Source organism: Marmota flaviventris, chromosome 16, assembly GCF_047511675.1.
Source record: "Marmota flaviventris isolate mMarFla1 chromosome 16, mMarFla1.hap1, whole genome shotgun sequence".
NCBI classification, from domain to species: domain Eukaryota; kingdom Metazoa; phylum Chordata; class Mammalia; order Rodentia; family Sciuridae; genus Marmota; species Marmota flaviventris.
Genome location: NC_092513.1, coordinates 47,266,397 through 47,289,145, shown reverse-complemented (window position 1 = coordinate 47,289,145; position 22,749 = coordinate 47,266,397). Strand labels below are relative to the sequence as shown.

At 38.3% G+C, this 22,749-nt stretch overlaps 1 protein-coding gene across 3 annotated transcripts in view; it reads left to right on the top strand.

The window, feature by feature from the left end:
- Positions 1 to 737: 737 nt before the first annotated feature.
- The window catches only part of Riok3 (RIO kinase 3), a 28,453-nt gene continuing 6,441 nt past the window's right edge, over positions 738 to 22,749 (top strand). Inside the window, exons 1-8 of one of the 3 annotated variants that reach the window (XM_027935551.3) lie at positions 738 to 884; positions 9,948 to 10,063; positions 10,860 to 11,005; positions 11,099 to 11,206; positions 11,395 to 11,504; positions 12,735 to 12,878; positions 15,761 to 15,888; positions 21,439 to 21,636. In XM_027935551.3, coding sequence (XP_027791352.1) covers positions 9,999 to 10,063; positions 10,860 to 11,005; positions 11,099 to 11,206; positions 11,395 to 11,504; positions 12,735 to 12,878; positions 15,761 to 15,888; positions 21,439 to 21,636 — 899 coding nt within the window. In that variant the 5' untranslated portion in view covers positions 738 to 884; positions 9,948 to 9,998. Of the gene's footprint in view, positions 885 to 2,617; positions 2,906 to 7,446; positions 7,519 to 9,947; positions 10,064 to 10,859; positions 11,006 to 11,098; positions 11,207 to 11,394; positions 11,505 to 12,734; positions 12,879 to 15,760; positions 15,889 to 21,438; positions 21,637 to 22,749 lie in introns of those variants that run through there. The other 2 variants (XM_027935550.3, XM_027935549.2) reach the window with 2 other exon arrangements.

Genomic DNA, 22,749 nt, shown 5'->3' with positions numbered 1-22,749 from the left:
CCTCCTGCCTCAGCCTCCCAAGCAGCAGGGACTATCGGTGCACCCTACAGTGCCCAGCTACTTTCCCCTCTTAATGACTCTTTTTTGAACTTAGCTCTGAAGTCCCTAGAATTAAAACCAGACTTTATATGCATTGGACCTGGACTTTATATGCATTCCTCAAACCAATCTTTTCCTCTGTCCCTGTTGTACCCTAGGTCTGGCCATGCCAAACCACTAGTCTTTTCTGATGTGTCCTGTATACAACTCTCTTTTGTGTGGAAGCCTTTGCTCCACCCTAAAGCTTATCTCACTAATGTGAGATCATTTTCTAAGGCTGAGCTCAAGTGCCATCTCTAAGCAAACTTTCCTGAATATCTGGGTAGTTCTGACCTTCATATTTTACATCTGCAATGAGCCCTTGTAAGGAGCATCCGCCATGCTGACACATTCTAGGACTCACTAAATTGCTGGCCATAAGGAACAGCAGCCATCAACTGCTTAGTCATGTCTGCTTGCAATTGATAAGGAGCTGTGAGGGGCACTAGCCATAGGTATGCTTAGCAATGACTGGTTACAATTGATAGGGAGCATAGCTCCACGGACATGCAAAAAGAACACGCCCAGCTGCAATTACATCACCTCCCTGGTCATAACCAATGGACATTGATTTTCACTGGGTATAACCAATCACCAACGTACACCACCAACTTGGAACTATATTTAAATTGCTGGTCCTGCCACATTGAAGAGTTTTGCTCCAAGGAGATCGGTGATATTGTCCACCTTTCTTTCTGTCCCTGGACTACTCCACCATTCCCATATGTCCAGCCATCAGCTAGAGAGAACCACCAGACAAGGACAACATCTGCTGTTTGGCTAAGAGAAGCCACGTGGCATTGGAGGTATTTTGGGACTCGTAGTTGCCCTATGATTGTGTGATTCGCTTATAATGTTTAATTAGTGTGCACTGAACGCTGGTTGGGGTGCTCCAGCACACCCAACACTTTTTGCATTGTTTATATTTAATGATTGGTGTGATCCAATATACACTTGCATTTAAAGACAATCTGCCTCTGAGTAATTATTAATAGCACCACTTGCAACAGCCCTGCACTTTCTTCTATTGTGGCATCTTAGACACTTAATTGTACTTATGTTCAGGACCTTAAGGTACAAGAGGGCAGACACCTATTTTATATATAGTTGTTTCTCCATTGCTAAGGACTTAGGCAAACACTCAATGGAAATTTGAGTAAATTATCTAAAAATAATCAGATTTTTAGCTTTATTTCCAATTTCATGTCCTTTTCTGCTATGTCCCCTTCACCAGTACATTTTTGTCATGCATTGCATCTCAACTTTTCTTTCTGGTTTGTACTTTTCCTTTTAATATTTTCTTTATAAATTCTTTGTTAATTTAATAGGCAGCTCCAATAACTTCTCTTGGCTTATCTCTCTCCTATTTCTTTCTTATTCAGAACTGAGAGGTCTGTTTCATTCATACACCATTTTCCCTCAACTATTTGTACCCTAATTATAACCTTTTGAATACTAAATAGGGACACAATTTCCACACACACCCATATACATGAGCAACACCTACCAAGCATATGTTTGTATCCTGTTATGTACCTACAACTTTTCTTTATTTTATTTGGAGTGTTTTGGAGATTCAGAACATGTTCTGTCCTGGAATGGGAAGGAAGCAGGGACTGTGTGCTAACGAATCATTAACATTAGGGCTCTCAAGGAAGGGATTCGACTCAGAAGTGAGATTTAAGGAAACCTGTTATTTAATATGTATTTCTAGACTATCTGGATAGTCATTTTGTAGACAATATAGAACCGGTTCTCGAACCCAGACTGCCTGGTCCAACACTAATTAGTTCTGCTATTTATTAGCTGTATGATTTCCTGCAAGTTACTTTACCTCTACGTGCCTCAGTTTCATTATCAGTAAAATTAGAGATAAGGATAGAATTTATCCCTCGGTGTCAAGGACTAAGGAGTTAAAATACTTTGAAGGATACATGAATATAGTGACATGCAGAACTTTTATCCAGTCATTTTGTGAAGATTTCCTTACAAAATACAGAATCAAAACTTTTATTATGCAATCGTATTTTTGCTCAGTGTAATACAAGTTACAAATTTTCGCTTTCCACATCCTGTCCACAAACAATAACTGCACTAATAACCAAATCTGAGAGTCGTCTTCAGTCCCTTTTCTCTCTCTAAATCTGCCATTTTCTGTCTCTCAATCCATCCCAGTTTAGAATTACGCTGAGAAATAACGAACGAACAGAGACAGCTTCGTTTGTTTATTTATACTCCACACAGTCTGTCTAGTTTAATTACTCGGTGACTATCTAGAGCAACCAGGAAGGAAGTTAGGGGAAGGCGGTGCCTGGACAGGGCAAACCCTGGACTAGAGGAAGCCATACGCAGCCCCGCCCAAACAGGCCGCAGCTAGGAAGACCCGCTGCCACTGGGAGCCCATCCAGGAGGCCCCGAGTCCAGCAGGCAGCGGCCGGAAGTGCGTCCTCCAGGGGGCGGGGCAAGTGAATTAAGGAGGAGCCAAGGGAGGACGACCAATCGGAAGCGAATGCTCCTGCGGTCAAGACGGAAGAGAAGAAGTCTAGTTCCGGACGCGGCGGCAGCCGCCGCCATCTGTCACCCTAACTCCGGCACCAGCAGCAAGTCGCCGCCGCCCCGCTTGTCTCCTTAGCAGAGCCTGCTTCCTGTCCTGCCACTCTCTCCTTAGTAGAGCCTGTTTCCCGTCCTGCCATCTCTCTCCTCCGCAAAACCTGCTTCCCGCCCTGCCACCTCTCTGCTCTGTTCTTGCTGCTTTCTTCCCCCAATGGATCTGGTCGAAGTAGCATCACCTGAGCCCGGGAGGGCAGCGGCCTGGGGACCCAGCAAGGTGAGTGGTGGTCGTGCTGGCGTAACCTGCCTTGGTCACCCGGCCTGGTTCTCTCGGAACGCTGGAAGAAGTCACTCAGGCAGTTAGAGGGGCGGGACCCCGACGACTTCCAGACGGGGGAACCGCAGTCGGGCTCCCGGGGTGTGGTAGTGGGAAGAGACAGCGGAGGGCGGCTAGGGCTCCCGCTGGTGGCCGTGGGTGGTCTGGGCTCTGTCTTTAGTTCCCTACCTTGCCTTTGAGTCTCTGTAGCATATATTTGCATATAATTCCCTTTACAGACACTGACACTTGAGGGGAAACGAACACGATCTTGTTTTTCACAGGCCAAGTGAGTCAGCCCAATTCATAGAAAGCTAGACAGAAGGTTGCTTTAGGAAGCTTTTTCTTAATTTGATAAATGTGGTTATCCCAGTTCTGTGATTTCTTGTTTTGGAAGTGGTATGGAACGCGGGCAGACCCTCCCTCCTCCGACACTGATATGGAAGTGTATACTACATACTGTAAAACGGTTGTGAATTTTCAGTGTTAATGTTTAAGTTTTTTTTTCTGTAGAATAGCAAACTTATACCTTTATTTCACATCTGTTTTCTGATTTTCAGGCTGCTCCTTTTGATGTTACATTCATTAGATGGGTGAAAAGATTTGTGCCGCATTATTGAGGATTGCTTGAGAGCAAAAGCAATTACATTGGGATTTGTGTTCCTCAAATTAAGGTTGTGAAGAAATCCAGCAGTTTTAACTATATAATTGTCCTTTGCATGCTAACACAGAACATTTGTTTCATTCAAAAGATTACCTGTTAATCTTATTGGACCTTTAGACTTGGTCTTATGTTAAGAGGCAAATAATTATGTTAAGGAGGTAAATAATTAGCTCTTAAGAAAAGTTGATTTTATAAAAGTTTTTTTTTCTTTCTTGGTGGTACTGGGAATCGAACCTGGTTGTGCTTTACCACCGAGCTACATCCCCAGCCCTATTTATTTTGAGAGGTCTTGCTAAGTTGGGCAGGCTGACCTTAATTTTGTCACCCTCCAGCATATGCCTCTTTTTTGAGTTGTGGGGTTACAAGCCAAGCCACCATGCTTGGTTTTAAAAATTCTTATACAACTTTAGGAGAAATCTAAGACATTACATTGGTAAATGTGATTAGTGGACATAAAAATCAATAGACAGACTAACAAATATATATACTCTATGTTAAATTCCTGCAGTTAAACATCGACAAAGCCTGGTGAAAATGTCAAATGAGACAAATTGTTCATAATAGATCCTAACCTCAAAACCAATTTTACCAAACTGATTAAGAAAATATTTTATGTCATATTGTCATTTAAATGTACATAATCAAAACCACAAAATTCCATTTTCATCATTTAACAAGAAATACGCTCCTAGGGTTTATTGATGTTCTGTTGGAAAGACAGGGCTTTAATAAACAAAACTATTTAAAAAGGCTAAAAGTATCACTTAACCCTTTTCTTCTCTAAACTTGTAGAAAACTAGAGTGAATGGAGGAAGCAGGTAGACATTTGAGGAAGGCCTTGAAAAATGGAAGGAAGATTTAAGGCTAATAATTCTCAAGACTTTTTGGTTAGGACCTTTTAATACTTTTGAAGCCAGGTGTGGTAGTACACCCCTGTAATCCCAGGTGAGACTTAGGCAAAAGGATTGCAAATTTAAAACCAGTCTGGGCCCTAGCTCTAGCTGCATTAAAATAACAAGGGCTAGAGATGTAGCAGCATGGTAGAGCACTTATCTAACATATTCAAAGCCCTGGATTCCATCCCCAGTACCATTTTTTAAAAAATCATTGAAGACCAAAAAAAACCCACTATTGTTTATATTAGTTATATCTATTGACATTTATCATGGCTGAAATTAAAACTGAGAAATAAACTGTTAACTTATTTAAAAGTCACCTTAACATAAATAACATTTTTTTAAAGGGAGAGAGAGAGAGAGAGAGAGAATTTTTTTTAATATTTATTTTTTAGTTTTCGGTGGACACAACATCTTTATTTTTATGTGGTGCTGAGGATCAAACCCAGCGCCCCGTGCATGCCAGGTGAGTGCGCTACCACTTGAGCCACAACCCCAGCTCATAAATAACATTTTTATATTTAAAAAGCCTTCAAGGGGAGGGGGCAGGAACGATGGTGGAATGAGGTGAACATCATTACTCTAGGTACATGTATGACTGCATGGTATGACTCTACATCTTGTACAACTAGAGAAATGAAAAGTTGTGCACAATTTGTGTACAATGAATCGAAATGCATTCTGCTATCATGTATAACTAATTAGAACAAATCTTTAAAAAGTCTTCAAAAGAAAATTAGTGAAGAGAATATTATTGTTTTTTATTTTTTAAACTCTCTTTAACATTTCACTCAGTAGAAGATAGCTGGATTCTCATCCCCTTTTTTTTTCTTTTTTCTTTCAATCTGTTGTAATATGTTTGAAGTATATGAAAAAAAATCCATCTTTGCAGAATAGGAGTACAATAGAAATACTGAGAATGAATTGAGTTAAATCTCTAAATATGCACATTTATGTCCTAAACCTGCTGCCTTAGAAAATTCTAGAAAATGCTAGAATACACATGCACACATTCCATTAGCCATCAGTGATGATGCCATCACATATGATATATGATATGGACTTGTGAAAACTCTACAGGTAAAAGAATAAGCTTCAAAGAGAATGTCTTAATACTATTTTGGAATTTTTGACTCTGCAGATTCTTTGAATGGGCCCTGGGGGCTCCTTCACCAGAGTCCTATGGTGCTGCTTATAAAATGCCAAGCTGCTGTTATGGACAAAGAATTTTAGGAGACATTCTGAGAAGGAAAGATTGGTAAACTAGAGGTGAAAGTGAAGAAATATGTAGCTCTGTTGGAAAGAGAGCTGTGAAAAATGTGTTAGTGGTATTTTTTCAGAACTGTCCAGGTCATGAAAATGAGAAGAGTCTTAACACTCACTACCAAGAGTAGCCTAAGGAGACATGGCAACTAAATGTAATGTGCTGTCCCAGGTGGGATTCTGAAGTAGAAAAAGGTCATCAGGGAAAGACCAAGGAAATCTGAGTAAAGTTTGGACTTTAGTTAATGTATAAATATTGGTTCATTAATTATGACAAATGCATGACACTAACATAAGATAGTAGGGGAAACTGGATATGGAGTGTTTGGGTACTCTACTATCTTTGCTAGTTTTCTACGAATTGAAAACTAGTATAAAATGTTCATTTAAAAAATGGATAGTGGTGGTGTGTAGAACAGATCTCTTGTTCCCGAAACCTTTGTCTTGAGATGTAAAATTACTTTAATATTCTGCCTAGAGTTTAATTTTCTGGCTGTTTGGTTAGAAAAGGGATCTTCTTCCAGGTTGTGTGTTTTTTGTTTACTTCAAGTAAGAGGACTGAATTTTTGCATTGTGCCTCCTTTGTGTTTGCCATTTTTTACTTTCCCTGATTCTTTCTCCATAGTTGTCTTTAGTAAAAAACCTTTTTAGAAAGTGGGACAGGCAGCAGGGGATACATCCTTAGGACCTGGAAGGAAAGGGGGATGATTTCTATCTAATCTATAGCCAGCCAGGGGTGGGAGAATGTGATGGTGGAGTAGAACGCTGAGGAACAGGGGTCAGTGGCAGTTTCCCAGAGGAGAGGAAGACAGGATTGGTCTTAGGGTTCTTTAGCAATGGGGAAAAAACTCATGCAGCTGATTATGGGCTTTGAAAGCCCTTAGAAACTGTGTGGGATTTTTCATCAAATCTTGGTGTTATGGGGATCTATTGTTGATGAACAGAATAGTAGGAAATGACTTTGGATAGCAAGGATAGAGCAAGATTGTGAGTTTTCCCTCATTGCCTTGGGTTTATTACTATTACAATTTTAACATTTAATATTGATTTACTGAAGAGTCACACCTGCAGATAATTCTCCAATATATTATCATCCGGTGCCTGTTGGTAAGAGAAGATTCCAGTAAATTTTTCAAAGTCCCCTTAATGAGATGAGCACAGGCCCAAGGAATTACTCCCTGCTCCAAAGCTGTCCCTCACAGAGTGTGGAAAATTGTTGTGGAGGGCTTTTGATGACTGGTTGAAGAGTTTGATTTGATTTCAAAGTGTGGAGTTGGCAGCCTTTCTGAAATCTTTACTTATTTACCTCACCCCAGGAAGTTGCTTCAGAGTGAGGTGGCCCAGCCAAGTTGGTCAGCAGAGGTACGGGAAGTGTAACTCTAGAGTGTGAGGCTCTGAGGAGCAAAGTCAGTAGGAGGGGGACCATTAGGGTGTCCAGGTGCTGTATGTTATCTCTACGTGTTTCTCTTTCTGATCCAGACTCTTAGGAGTAGGGAATCTTTGCCTCAAAGTGACCAAATTGCTGCCCATCATTTTTGCCGCCTCTGAGAAAGTCTCAACTAATGTTTTAATATCTTTACAGAATTACTTCACATATGTCAAAAAACTGGAAGCCTTAGAAGTGGGTGGGCAAGGGTGGAGGAAAGGACTTCAGAATATTAGGAATGTCAAAAAGTACCAGACCTTTGCAGCTTATGGACAGCTTGGCAGTTCCATTAACTGAGTACTGTTTCCTCGCAGCACATTATTCAGTAAGTACTTGAATGCTTCTTTATGTCCAAAACTCTATGCTGAGCTCTGGAGATGAGAAGACTCCACCCTGCAAGGAGCCTGTGGTTCATCATGGCTGATATATGAACCCTAATTAGCAGTGGGTCATGAAATAGAAGTGTTTGCATAGTGTGTGTAGGTACACAAAAGCAAGAGTCCAACTTTGTCTGATGATGGAGATAGTCTTAAAAGAGGAGGTAACATTTAATTGATGTAAACAGAGGAGAAAAACTATTGAGAGAAAAGAATGAAGGTTTGGAGGGGTGAAATATGCCATATTTGGTATATAATTACTTAGGATCTATGAGTGTTGGGTATGGAAAAGTAAGTGAGGGCAAGTTGTGAAGGGCATTCCTTTCTGAGGAATGTGGATTTTATACTAGAGACAATAAGTGAGTTTGCTTCTCACATTCCAGGGAAGGCAATTAGGGAAGCTGCAGTAAAAGACAAAGAAATGTAGCCTCTTGAGTCCTACAACCTTGGCTCAGGTCTCATCAGCACTTCCACCCACAGTCTTATCTTGAGTTAGAAAGCCTGTCTTTATTTTCGTTTCCAAACCTTTAAAATGGGAATGATATTGCAACTACTCGGTTATGGCATGATTTAAATAATCTGTGTATGTTATATGTATTTAGCTAAGCTGCTTAAATACGGGGAATATTGAAATGCTCTCCGATATGCTACTATTATTTATTGTCAAATGTGAATGAGAATTCTGAGTTAGACAATAAAGTTATCTGCCTTGGGAACCTGGACTTTGAATCAAAACTAATTGGTTTTGGTTCAAGTATTTCCAGGTTAAAGAGCAGAAAGAAACCAGCAGAATCATGTAACCAAAAGATTAGCTATGATCTGTAAATTACAGAGAGCTTCAAGTTGCCAGACCACAAAAGACTTATCAGGAGTGTACTCAATGACAGATAAACTCTGAGTCATACCAGAACTTGAGGAAGCCTCCCTGTTCTTCCTAGGTCTGGCCTTATACATAAGTCTGGATCATTTCTGCGATGGCTAATGTAGGTATGCGCTAGGGACCAGGTGTACCTCCTGAATCTCCATGTAAGACTAAATGAAACTTGATTCTGATTCACTCAGGCATAAATATAGTTATCATTGTTTATCACCCCTAAGTACTCCACCCAAACAGCTGAGCTAAGTCAGTTCCTGAACCAAAGTGCTATGAGGCCTGTACAAGGGTCAGTTGTCCAGTTGTCTCTCAGAGCCATGCCAGAAGGCTCTTAGACTAGATAGAGAGCCTGTGCTGACTAATCTTGTTTAATTAAATTTGGGGCTAATACAGATATCCTTGTATGATAAATACCATATTAGACACTTAGTAAAGAAATGAGTTTGAACTTTATCCCGAAGGCAGTGGGAAACAATAAAAAGAGATCTAAATGAGGAATCAATCAAATCTGAATTTTTTACTTTTGTTGGTGTGAAGAATGTAAGTAAGCAAGATAGCAAAAAGAGTAGTTAGGAGTTAGTTAGTGAAATAAATTTAGAATTTGTGTTTCAACAAGGCTGAGACAGCTGGATACGGTGGTATATACCTGTGGTATACACTGTAATCCTGGCAACTTGGGAAGCTGAGGCAGGAAGATCACAAATTCAAAGCCAGCCTCAGCAAAAGCCAGGTGCTAAGCAACTCAGTGAGACCCTGTCTCTAAATAAAATACAAGAAAGGTCTAGGGATGTGGCTCAGTGATTAAGTGCCCCTGACTTCAAACTCCAGGACCAAAAAAAAAAAAAGGTTGAGACACAGATGTCATTGAGGAAAGCCAACTGGCCAGTTGCTCAAGAAGAGTCTCAGAATATTATTTTGATTATAATTATATTATTTCAAGAGTCTGTCTCTCAAATTCTGAGGTTCAAAAAATATTTTTGTGGTTCTTGTTGGTTTTATTTTAGAAAGTGTTGAGACGGGGCAGACACACTTTATACCTAGCTAAGATTTAATACTTAAATTAGAATTAAGTATAATTTCTAAGTGGGTTTTAAGTTGTGCTAGTTGGTATTGTCTATTTCTATGAGAGAATCTGCTTGGAAAACCAAATCATAAGCCAAAGGTTGCTCAGTAAGCAAGGAATTGGAAACAGGGGAGGAACTTGAACTCTGGTTGTTGAGATGATACCATAATAGCCTGGTGCCTCCCTCAGCTATGAGAATAGGCCAGAAAGTACTTCAGGCTGTTTTTGTGTGTGTGTGTGTGTGTGTGTGTGTGTGTGTGTGTGTGTATATATATATATATATCCTTATTTAAATTGAGCTAGGTGATATTTTTACTTCTAAGATAATATCTTCAAATAACTAGTCTTGCATTTTGTGTTCATTTAACCAGTTTAATTTTCAAAAGGGACCCTTATTTTATTTCTAAGTTAATTATGAGGTTTGTTTTTGTTTTTAATAGTGTCCATGGGCTACCCCTCAAAACACAATATCCTGTTCTTTGGCTGATGTAATGAGTGAACAGTTGGCTAAAGAATTACAGTTAGAAGAAGAAGCTGCTGCTTTTCCTGAGGTTTCGTAAGTAAAATTCACAAAATATCTATTTTATTTGGTAGCTTACTATAACAAAGTTTAGGGATTTGATTAATGATTGTTATGACAAGCAATTAAATACATTTTAAAAAGCAGTGCAGTAGAAAGAGCACAATATTGGGAATGTACTGATATTTAAATTTTGGTCCTGATTATGTGACTGGTTTTCTGTACAGGTTCAACAACCCAAAAAGCTTTGGGTGCTCAAAAGACACCCAGAAAGTTTCAGATTTTGGAGTATATCAAATATGAATTTTCATATTAGGGATGTTCAACTGATAAATCCTATGCAAATATTCCAAAAAAGGAAAAAATTCCAAAATTTGAAAACCTCTGTTCTCAAGCATTAGGTATAAAAGATACTCGGCTTATATGATCTTGGATAAACCACTCTTTCTCTTGAGTTTTGTTATTTCTTATTAATGTAACAGCTGAACTAGGTGAGGTGTAGTTCTAAAGTGTTTGTAGTTTTATCTTTTTATAAATTTTTATTCTTTAACTAGAACACAGAAAAAATGCATTCTGGGTTTCAGTTTGAATTTTCTAATAGACCCAATAGCATTCTCTTCTGGCTCTTTTAATCCTGGCTGGTGTTGTCATAGGTATAGGCCATTGGTCTTGAGGCTGCCTGGGCAGGAGAAGGTGAAGAGAAGGTTTGATAGAGTTCTGCCCATTGTTAAATACAATTCTAACCCTAAAAAGGCATATCTTACTGTCATAATCAACAGGCCCTGTTTGCACCAGCACATTATATTAGTTTATATCACTTTATTTTGAATAGTGTTGCTGAAGGACCATTTATTTCTGGAGAAAACACTGATACTTCCAGCGACCTAATGCTGGCTCAGATGCTACAGATGGAATTTGACAGAGAATATGATGCACAGCTTAGGCGTGAAGAAAAAAAATTCAATGGCGATAGCAAAGGTATTATTACCTTATTGTGACAACTCCACTGAGTGATAGAAAATGCTTATACTGTTCTCCTAAATAAATCTTCAACTATTTTTTCCTTTTAAGTTTCCATTTCCTTTGAAAATTATCGAAAAGTGCATCCTTTTGAAGACAGTGATAGTTCCGAAGATGAGGTTGACTGGCAGGACACTCGCGATGATCCCTACATACCAGGTATCAAAGCTGTTAGTTTTGGGGGGATAGAATAGAATAGTATAGAAAACTTAATTTTTCCAATGAATTATTTTGGAATCTCATTTAATGATTTACTCCATTAGATTCAAATGTTTTCAGGCAGTGTTGAATGTAGTAATTTAGTTTCTTCTATTTTCATATATTTGGCTTATCTTAATTGCCTTTAGCAAAACCAGTTCCTACTCCCAAAAAGGGCTTTATTGGAAAAGGAAAAGATATCACCACCAAACATGATGAAGTGGTATGTGGCAGAAAGAATACAGCAAGAATGGAAAATGTAAGTTACAGAGAATACCCATCTCTGAATCAAGAGTTTTGTTTGAATGTTTTGAAAACAGGATTCTATGCAGAATATCTTAAATTTCTAAAAATCCGTCTTTCTGAAGACATTAGCTGTTTATATGGCAATGTAGCAATATCGTGCAAACTCAACCACTTGAGAATATACAGTATCTCAGAATAAAACCCTATATTATTTAAAAAATTAAAATGACTTAACATTGATCCTAAAATTAAGAAATTGTTCTTATATAACATTCATTTTTCATATTATTTTTTATCAATAGCATCCCTACCCAATAAATACAAAACAGTGATAACTGAGCTAGGAATGAGAGGGAGAAATACTATTTTTAAAAGATAACATTTTAACTTCCATAAATATTATGATTAATAGAAAATAGACCTTAGAACACAAATGCTTGTTAAGTAAATATTTTATTAAGTATATAATTTCTAAAAATATTTCATATCTGGTTTAAGAACACTGCCATCCATTAACACTTTCTGTGTTAATGACAGTGCTCTGTATCTGTGCTTTCCAGTATGGTAGCCACCATGAAGCAACTAAGGAACTGAATTTTAAGTTCAGTTTAATTAGCTCAAATTTAAATATCCAGATGTGGCAAGTGGCTATCTAATTGTGCTATGCAACTCTACAATGCAATTGTCATAAATGGGATGGGCATAACTTGCTATGCTAACTCAGTTCTCATAAATAATTATGATATTGATTTCTTTGGTAAGCCTTCACAATGCAGTACTGTGTACTTTGGCTGATATTAAAACGAGGTTCAAAGCATACACTGAAAGACCTTAATTTTAGGTATAATTGTGTATAGAATAAGTGTATAGAATAAGTACCTTCCTTTGGACTGTAATTTTTTAGTAGCATTTCTCCTGTTTGTATTAGTGACTTATTTTTCAGTGTAGTACCTATGGGTTTGTTTTTTTTTTTTAGTTGTAATTGGACACAATTTCTTCCTTCCTCCTTTCCATCCTTTCTGCCTTTCTTCCTTTCTTTCTGCTGAGAATCGAACCCAGTGCCTCACATGTGTGAGGCAAGCACTCTACCACTGAGCTACAGCCCCAGCCCTGCGTTTTGTTTTTATAGCATGATTATCTATTGAGTAGGAACTCTGTTTCAAGTAAAGACTTCACTGTTTTTGTTTTGTTTTTCTGTTCCCAACTAAAAATATTTAGATGCTAATTCTTCTATTTTTGTTAGTTTGCACCTGGATTTCAGGTAGGAGATGGAATTGGAATGGATTTAAAACTGTCAAACCATGTTTTCAATGCTTTAAAACAACATGCCTACTCAGAAGAACGTCGAAGTGCCCGCCTCCATGAGAAGAAGGAACATTCTACTGCAGTAAGGATCTTAGATTTTTTTTTCCCTTTAATATATTCATATTAGAAAACTTGATGTGTGGAAGGGAAAACAAAATAAAATTTTATGTTTGATATTTTTCCACAGGATTGGTTTTTCGAATCAAAGATGTAAATATAGTCTAAATGACTTTGCCATTTGACTTTTCAGATTTAACATAATGGTTACTAATTACTTATTCAAAACATACATTTTAGTGGTCATAATTAATTTGGACTGTTATAATTTACATTGCATCTGAATGTTCCAGGATTTTTAAAAAAATTATTTCTCTATTGATATATTTGTGACCTATAAGTCTCTAATGAATTCTTGATAATGCCTACCATCTTGATAATAAACTAATTTTGTTAAATATTTAGAAAAATAGTAGGAATGTTAGAGCTTTTTAAACTGGTGATAAAATAAGATTTTGATTTAGTATCTCAGTTTTTTTTTAAACCTCCACTTTACTTTTTTAGATTAAGGACAGATTATGAAAATCACAGCCAAATCTCTTGAGAAAGACCCTGGAGGCAGGAGGACCACATAGGATGGGCCAGGCAAGGTCCTATGTGTTTAGTCCTGGCTCAGGGCTAGAAGGAAGGAGGCATTGTCTCATGGTTTCCAAAAGTGTCTCTGGGTTGCATAGGTTCTACACAGAAGAGCAATTGGGGCCAAGGATACCTGGTTGGGGGCCTAGCTTGGTGGAAAGTGTGTCTAAAGCTGGAAGGGGAAGTCAAAAGCCAGGGGTTTTGAAAGGAGAGGAACCCTGCCTCTACCTTATGGAGAGAGATGGTGTCTGTATATTACATGCCTGTTAGGTACCCCTTGCTGTCTTGTCTATTGCTTCTCACTCCAGGGGTGTCTACTGTATATTTGGATCTAACCCTAACCATAATCCTGGGAGTAGGGGAAGGAAAACATACTTATTGCTGTAATGGGGAAGGGGTGGCAGGTGGTAGAATAGTGCTGGTGCTTCCCATGTTTCAATTTGCTCTTTCAAAGAGCATCTTTGTCTCTCTTGGGGGACAAAAGAGAGAGGGCACCAGTGGACAGCGAGTCCTAAGTGTCAGTTTGGCACCAGACATTACCAGAGCCAGGGCCATGTAGAACCCATGATTGTCTCTCTACCTGTCCATTTCAGTGCCCTACCTGGGAGGAGGGAGCAGAAGGGGCAGGCACAAATAATATGGTGTAGACTCCATGTCTATCTAGGCTTCCCTTAGAGAGGCCAAAGTGTGCTCCTTTCCAGCTTTGTCGGGAAGAAAGAACTAAGATGCCAGAACTGAGATGCTGTGAGGAGGAAGATGATGCCCACTGTCAGGGCAAGTGTTCCTGCTTGGGGCTGGTTCTGCTGATGCTCTTGAGCTTGAGCACCTGGGAGTTACCTCCCTCAGAGTCTTTACATTGGGGCCCATAGCAAACCGGAGGAGAGTGGAGACCAGCTTCTTCCCAGAGTATGGGGGTGTTTCTTTTTTCTTTTTTTTTTTTTTTTAAGTAGATGAACACAATACTTTTGTTTATTTTTATGTGGTGCTGAGATGGAACTCTTAATCTTTAGATAGTTCTAGTGCAGATTGTTGGTGGGTGTGGCTAGAGGGGAGATGGGGCCTAAGTTGATTTTGCTCACTTCTGCCCTTTGTCCTCCATTTAGAAACTCCTCTCAAAACTCCTTCCAAACTGACCATGTTGGGCAATCTCTTTTCAGAAGCTCTCTTTCCCTTGGGACATTAGCAATTGCAGCTCTGCTGTCAGCCCTTTGAGTCCAGTCTTCAAGAAACCCTGCCCCTGAGGATGTCCCTTACAGAAACAGTGACTGTGCAGCACAAACTTGGGACTTTCACTAAACCCATATTCGCCTCATGGTACTATCTGAACTCAGACCTTGAGATCTCCAGGCCCCATGGCCCATTTTAGCTATGACTCCCCTTAGCATCTGACTTGGAATGGTTCTTTTAGCTATTACTCTCAGAGATACTAGAGTTATATGAAATGTATCTTCATGGCACTCTTTTAAGATATACATCTAAGTAAATTAAATAATAAAGTTTTAAAAAGTAAATATGTATTTTGAATGTTAGGTCTTAGAAATGGCTCAGAAAATGATTTTTTATTTGTTCTATTCAGATGTACGTGACAGCAGAGTGTATTTTGACATACGTTCATGGAGTATAACTTAGGATCCCGTTCTTGGGGTCGTGCGTGATGTGGAGTTTCACTAGTTGTGTGTTCATATATGAACATGAGAAAGTTATGTTTTATTCATTCTACTGTCTTTCCTATTCCCATTTCCCTCCCTTCCCTTTATTCCCCTTTATCTGATCCAGTGAACTTCTATTCCGCCCTCCCCCCATGTATGTTAGCATTCACATGTCAAAGAGAACATTCAGCCTTTGGGTTTGGGAACTGGCTTATTTCACTTAGCATGATAGACTCCAGTTCCATCCATTTACCCACAAATACCATAATTTCACTCTTTCTGGGTGAGTAATGTTCCATTGTGTATACATATCACATTTTGTTTATCCATTCATTTGTTGAAGGGCAACTAGGTTGGTTCCATAACTTGGTTATTGTGAATTGGGCTGCTATAAACATTGATGTGGTTGCATCGCTATAGTATGCTGATTTTAAGTCCTTTGAGTATAAATCGAGGAGTGGGATAATTGGGTCAAATGGTGGTTCCACTCCAAATTTTTTGAGGAATCTCTATACTGCTTTTCAGAGTAGTTGCACCAATTCATAGTCCCACCAGCAATGTATGAGTGAACTTTTTTCCCCAAATCCTCACCAACATTTATTGTTACTTGTATTCTAGATAATTGCCATCAGAAAATATTTTATAATAAGTCATTTTACTTACAGTATTTTATCTTTTGCAGGAAAAAGCAGTTGATCCTAAGACACGTTTACTTATGTATAAAATGGTCAACTCTGGAATGTTGGAGACAATCACTGGCTGTATTAGTACAGGAAAGGAATCTGTTGTCTTTCATGCATATGGAGGGAGGTAAATGAACAAAATATGAAATCCTTTCTCCCCAGGATTAACAGATTTATACAAAGTCAGAGTTAACATTGCATGGCAAGTAAAATTATTTAAAAAGTATTATAGAAAATCTAGATGATATAAAAGGTATTCATTTTGTATTTAAGAGTTTTTAAATGACTTGGTCAAGTTCTTGTCTTTAGTTTTCTTAACTATTTAATTAACTAGTCTCCCTTTCTAGATAACACATATACATGATAATATATTGAATTATACTATTAAGTTCTAAAAATGAAGAGGGTACAAGTGAATGTTGAGGCTGGGAGTGTAACTCAATGAAGTCCCTGGGTTTGATCTCTGGCACCAAAAAAAAAAAAGAAAGAAAGAAAAAGGAAAGAGTTTAACATTGGAGCTTACATTTTCAAGTTATGTGATCTGAAACAAGTTCCTAAACCTCATTAAAAAATTATATCTCACCTCATGGGATTTTTGTCAGGCTAAATGAGATCATGTTTGATAATATTGATATTAATTTTAGTCAGCATATATGTCCTCCTTTAAAGTTTGTTTCCCTCTTTATAAATTTCAACTGAGGATTTCCTGAGTCCAGGCAATATAAATAAATAATACAGATTATTTAAAAGTGAAAGATTACTTATGGTGGTGGATTAAAACTTGTAGAAAGGATTAAAGTGAAAAGTAGTCTTTATCTTTCTTACCCTTGCCCAATAGCTGTTTCTCCAAAAGAAACCACTAGTAACAGTTTTAAGTCTATAATTTTACAGAAATTTGTATGTGTTTGTCCGTTACTTTGCATATGCAAAAAGATCGTACTCTATATTCATGATCTTTTTTTAGCTAATATATATTGGACCTTTCTATATTACTAGCCTGTACCACCCCATTTTTAAGAGTGCATTCCATTACATATAAGAATATCCTTATACGTTAGTGTATCCTTGCAAATATGTCCTTAGACTAAATTACTAATAATGAAATTGCTGGTGCAAAGACTATGAATTTTTTCTTTTTCTTTTTTGGTTAAGCAGTGGAAGGCCTCACAAAATGAGGAGTATATGAATTTGTTCACTGTTTTGGCCCCTAGTTGGCTATTGTAGCAGTGGTGTTTCTTGACTTTTCTATATTAAAAAGTTAACAATTACAAAATCTTTTTTTTTCTAATGATACTTTGCTATAATGAATATTTACTTTCCTTCTGGTGGTATTGGTATCATAATCTGTGTTTCTGCATTTAAGTTAGCAAATCTAGAAAGCATCGGTTTTGTACAACTGAAAAATGTTTTCAAAAACATATATAATGTGCTATATGTAATGAATTGCCATAAATTTTGCAACTCAAAATAATACCCTTCCAGCAGTTCAGGAATCTGAGGCAGGAGGATGGTGAGTTCAAGGCCAGCTTCGGCAACTTAGTGAACCTCTGAGTAACTTAGTGAGACCATATATTAAAATAAAAAGGGCTGTATATTTGGCTCAGTGGTAAACCCTCCCTGGATTCTATCTGTGGTACCTAACAATAACAACACCCATCTTCTCATAGTTCCTGCTGACAGGAAGTTCAGGCCTGGCTTATTCGGTTCTATGCTCAATTGGGTTCCCTGCTTACAGTCTCACAAGGCAGTCTTAAGTGTTGGCCTAGCTATGTTACTTTCTGAAACTTGGAGTCCTCTTCACTTGGCACCTTTTACTAGCAGTTAAAATGAGCAATGGTGGTGATTTGGACTTGGGTTGTAGTGAAAGTGAAGATATGCGAGTTCCTACTCTTGTTGGCTATCAACTGGGGCTGGCTTGCTCTTAACTCCTGGCCTTGTAGATCCTCACCATGTGACCCCCTCACAGGCCCTCATAGTTCATGTAAAAACCAGCAGGAGAATCTCTTCCTTCATTCTGCTAAGATTTTGTCTAAATGTCACCTTTGCTATATAATGTAACCCAGTCTAGGGAGTGGCTGTCCAATTCCCTCAAGGACAGGGAGTTATTATATAAGGGGTGCAAAACTTGTGGGGATCGGCTTAAAATTCTTCCTTCTACAAAGCTCTTCTAGTTTCTGGCATTTTCCAGATGGTCAAGCCATTGACAATGTTTTTTTTTTGTTGTTGTTGTTGTTTATGGTTTGGGTGCTAAAGATTTAACCCAAGGCCTGGCACATGTTAAGCACGTACTCTACCACTGAGTTACAGCTTCAGTCCTGTAGTCAACAATTGCTCACATAGTAAGTTGTGTTATACTTTTCAGGTAGTAAAGTATAAAACATATTCTCTATACTCTCAAAGAATTTATGCCAAGAAGAGAGAACATTATAGCAGGAATGGTTATGGTCAATAAAAGGTAATTAAATAACAGAATGCCCAGTTATACAAGTGAGACCTCACTGCACGTAATAACAACAGAACAAGATCATTGCCAGGTAGATTCAGGAAAGGCATTGCAATAAAGTTATATCTCAACCTACATTTTAAAAATAGGCAAAACAAAACCAATGTTGAGTACAAAAAGTTATTTGTAGGATATATATAGTATACCATCTATAGATGTTTATTCATTGGACATTTATATACTTTTAAAGTTAGATAAGGATTGTGGTTCAGACAATAAGATTAGAAGGTACATGTGTGGAGGTACCGGGCTTATAGTAGGGTAGGGAGGGGGAGCATGGGAGGAATAGATGAATTCTAGATAGGACAGAGGGGTGGGAGGGAAAGGGAGGGGGCAGGGGATTAGCAAGGATGGTGGAATGTGATGGACATCATTATCCAAAGTACATGTATGAAGACACGAATTGGTGTCTTCAACCAGAGATATGAAAAATTGTGCTATATACATGTAATAAGAATTATAATGCATTCCACTGTCATTTATTTTTTTAAAAAACCAATTAAAAAAAAAGTTAGAGGAAGCTGGTGTTGTGGCACATGCCTGAAATACCAACTTCTTGGAATGCTATGCAGCAGGATTACTTGAGCCCAGAAGTTTGGAGCCAGTCTGGGTAACATAGCTAGACCCTGTCTATTGAAAAAAAAAGGGTGGGGGGATGTATAATTTGCTAAGAAATAAGGAAGTGTTGGGTTTTTTTTTTTTTTTTTAACTAGGAGAATGATAAGATAAATCATATATTTAGACTCTTCTACAAATCTTCTAAAAGAAGTCTCTGGGTTGTTTGTTTGTTTGTTTTTTGGTGCTGGGGATTAAACCTAGGGCCTTGTGCATGCAAGACAGGCACTCTACCAACTGAGCTATATCCCCATCCCCCTTCTCTGGTATTTTTGATAGGGCCTTATGTACTATATGGTTAAACTATTCTAATGACAAAGAGTTTGTTTATCACCTCAAAATCTAGCCTTTTCTGTCTGTGATATCTTTAGATTCTTTGTATGTCCTTAATCTCTCTCCCTGAAAGTCACTCCGTCCATTCACCAATAGTTGAGCAGCTACCATGTACCAGGTCCTCTTCTAAGTTCTGAGGGTACAGCAATGAATGGTACAAGGAGGGTCCCTGCAGAGTGTGCTTCTCCAACACTCTTCCAAGACGATATTAAATACAAATTTTCAGTTATGTGCGATGTCATAGTGACTGTTATAGTGATTCATTGAATGAATTTGATTAGTAGAATAAGAAGTGACACTTGAATGACACATCTAGGCTACCTCAAAGGTCAGGTTGAAGGACAGTCTAGACTAGAGAACAGCTAGTGCTTAATGCTTTCAGACAGGTACAAGCTTAGGGTTTTTGAGATAAAATCCGAAAGCCAGAATGGCTGGAGCACAGTATATGCAGAGGAGAGATGAGGCTGGAGAATTTGGCAGGGTTTGGTGTAGGCAGGATTGTGAACCAGGGCAATAATCTGCTGTTCATTTAACTGCAGTGGGAACCAAAACTGATTTTATTTTCGAAAGATGACTCAGGCTACTATGAGGAAAGAGCATTATAGTAAAAAGTAATTGTAGCAGTTGAAATGAGCAATGGTGGTGGTTTGGACTCTGGGTAATAGTGAAAGTGAAGATACAGGAGACAACTGTTGGTGTGTGTTTTGAAGGCAGAATAAAAAGTTTGTACCCTTTGGATATGGGAGGTCTCTTGGCTTGAATATCTAATTGTGTACTATTTACTGAGGCAAGACCCTAGGGAAGTGTAAGTTAAGGTAGCAATCATCAAGAGTTTTGTTTTGGACATGTAAAGTTGAAGATGCTGGCTAGACATCCAACCAAATGTTGTCAAGTTGGCATTGGATAAATGAACCTGAAGTTCTAGAGGAACTAAGGACTGGGATGGAAATGTGGGTTTTATACATACAGAGATGATATTTAAAGCTATGGGCTATATACAATTGCCCAGAAGGAGAAGTGGGGTTTTTTAGAATCATTTGGAGGATGCTGACCTTTTAAGGTTAAGTGGAGGAGGACAAGGAATCAACCAGGAGAATAAGGCACAGATGAAGGTTGGTAGTTTGATTCAGATTGTTCTCTGGAAATACATTCCTTTCACTTCAGATTAATATCCCTTCAGATATTTAAAGGTAAATACTGCTCTCGTTTCATCCACCTCCTCTTATCCCCACTGCCACCACCATGACTTGGGCCCTTTCAGCAGCTCATAGTTGGAGTATGTCACAAGTCAGCCCCACACTCAAGCTTCTCCCCCCTCCCTCCCATCTTGATATTCTGGTTGCTTGATTGTGCGTCTTTGAGAGTGTCGTGCTCAGGAGCCCTCAGGATTCCTCACTGCTTTGGGGATATGACTAGGCTCTTCATAGATCTGTCTTCCCCGCATCCCTTCAGCTCAGCTTCTTTCACTCCTCTCCAGCCTAGTCTTAACTACAGTGTTTAATATTCCTCAGATATATCCTGAGGCTTCTACCTCTGCTTTTGCTAATATCGTCAAGTCCTACCTGTTGTCCTGGTTCTGTTTCAGTGCCATTTGTGCCATGAAGCCTTGCTGCACTTTCCAATCCAAAGAGACCTGTCCATTCACGTGCTTCTTTGATTCTCTCCTGCCCTCCTTGCATACTTACTGGACAGGGACCCCTTCACACACCTTTATATCTGCTAGGAATGAAAGTTATTTTTTAAAAACCACTCTTTGTGTTGCTCCTATTGAATTTTGCCCCTAAGCCATCTCAGGTAGACTGTGTCCCATTTTAAAGTGCATATCTTTTCATTGCTTCTCAAGCTTGATTCCTTGGTCAATCGGGGACATTAAATGAAGAATATTTTATAATGGACTGTTCAAAACTGACTGACAATTTATTTGAAAGAAAACCAGCCAGGTACAGTGGCATGCTTCTGTAGTCCTGGCCCCTTGAGAGGCTGAGGCAGGAGGATTGCTTGAGGCAAGCCTGGGCAACATAGCAAGACATTGTCTCAAACAAAAATAAAAATCCCAAAACCCAAGTTTCTTAAGTTCTAACCTGAAGGCTTTAATAAATAAATAAATAAAAATTTGACCTTCTCAGAGAAGGTAGATCTACTTTAGTGTTATAGAATTTTTATTTTGTAATTGTTTCACTTGTGAACTGATAACTTGTACTGATTTAACTTTTCTTCTCCACTTAGCATGGAAGATGAAAAGGAAGATGGTAAAGCTATACCTACAGAATGTGCCATCAAGGTATTTAAAACAACCCTTAATGAGTTTAAGAATCGTGACAAATATATTAAAGATGATTTCAGGTTTAAAGATCGCTTCAGTAAACTAAATCCACGTAAGATCATCCGCATGTGGGCAGAAAAAGAAATGCACAATCTCACAAGGTAAAGAAAATCATTGTGCTAGAAGTAACCTTGGGTAATTGCCTTTTAGTGTGAGGACTACTAGCCAGGCAAAAAGTCCATGCTTTCTCTTATATTCATTTATAGAAATAATGAAAAGCCTTGAAATTCTAGTGCTTCTGAGGTTATATTTCTATGTATATAACTGGAATTCATACTTTCAGGATAAAAAAGTCACTTTCTTTCCCCAGTGACATTTGAGGAAAATATTCTGCCTAGACATTTTATCACATTTGAATTGTCTTTGAATTATAAACTGTCTAGCTTCCTGTTAGGCTTAGTACAAATAATGATTTCCCTTTTTGTTTGGGAAAATGTTGTTTATTATTCTAATTTGTTAATTTGATGGGGTTAGGATCTTAACCAATCAAATTGATTTTCCTTTCATTTATTAGACTTAGTTCTCAATTTCTAAGCAGTTTATTTTCTATCAAGGAATTTGTTTCATTCAACCAAGAAATTAAGTTCCCTATTAAATATTTTCCTATTAATTAAATCTTCCTATTAATCTATAGAAAACTTAATTTTGGTTCTTTTCTAAAAATGTTTGGTTTCAAAAGCAATTATCCACATTTACTAGTTGCAAAATTCTTCTACTTACAGTTTTCAAGTTGAATAAATATCTTAGGTGGTTTTGCTGCTGCTCTGATCCCATTTCTATACAGCTAAGCTCTCATCCCTGCATTTCTCACTTTGTCAGCAGCTATCATAATCTTTAGTGTGAATTCAAAGACCTTTTGTGACATGAAACTTGACCATCTCTATAACTTCACAGATTGCCCTTCCCTGTCCTCACAAATCCAGCTATGTTGACTAATCTGCATTCCCCAAATGGACTGTGCTCTTGAATGTCTCTGCATTTTCTCATAGTGTCTTAATATGGTCTTCTTGCTCCCCTACTCTTTTAAAAAGCCTGTGTGCTCCTGTAGTGCCTGCTCACATCTTTGCCAACATATGTATCACACTTCCCTCTATTAACCTCCTCATGTGGCTGTTACTTCTACCACTCCATGGGTTTCCTATGGACAGAGGCTCTCTCTTAGTGTTTTTGTATTCCCATGTTGCTAGGGTGGGACATAGTGCCACCTCGTTGCA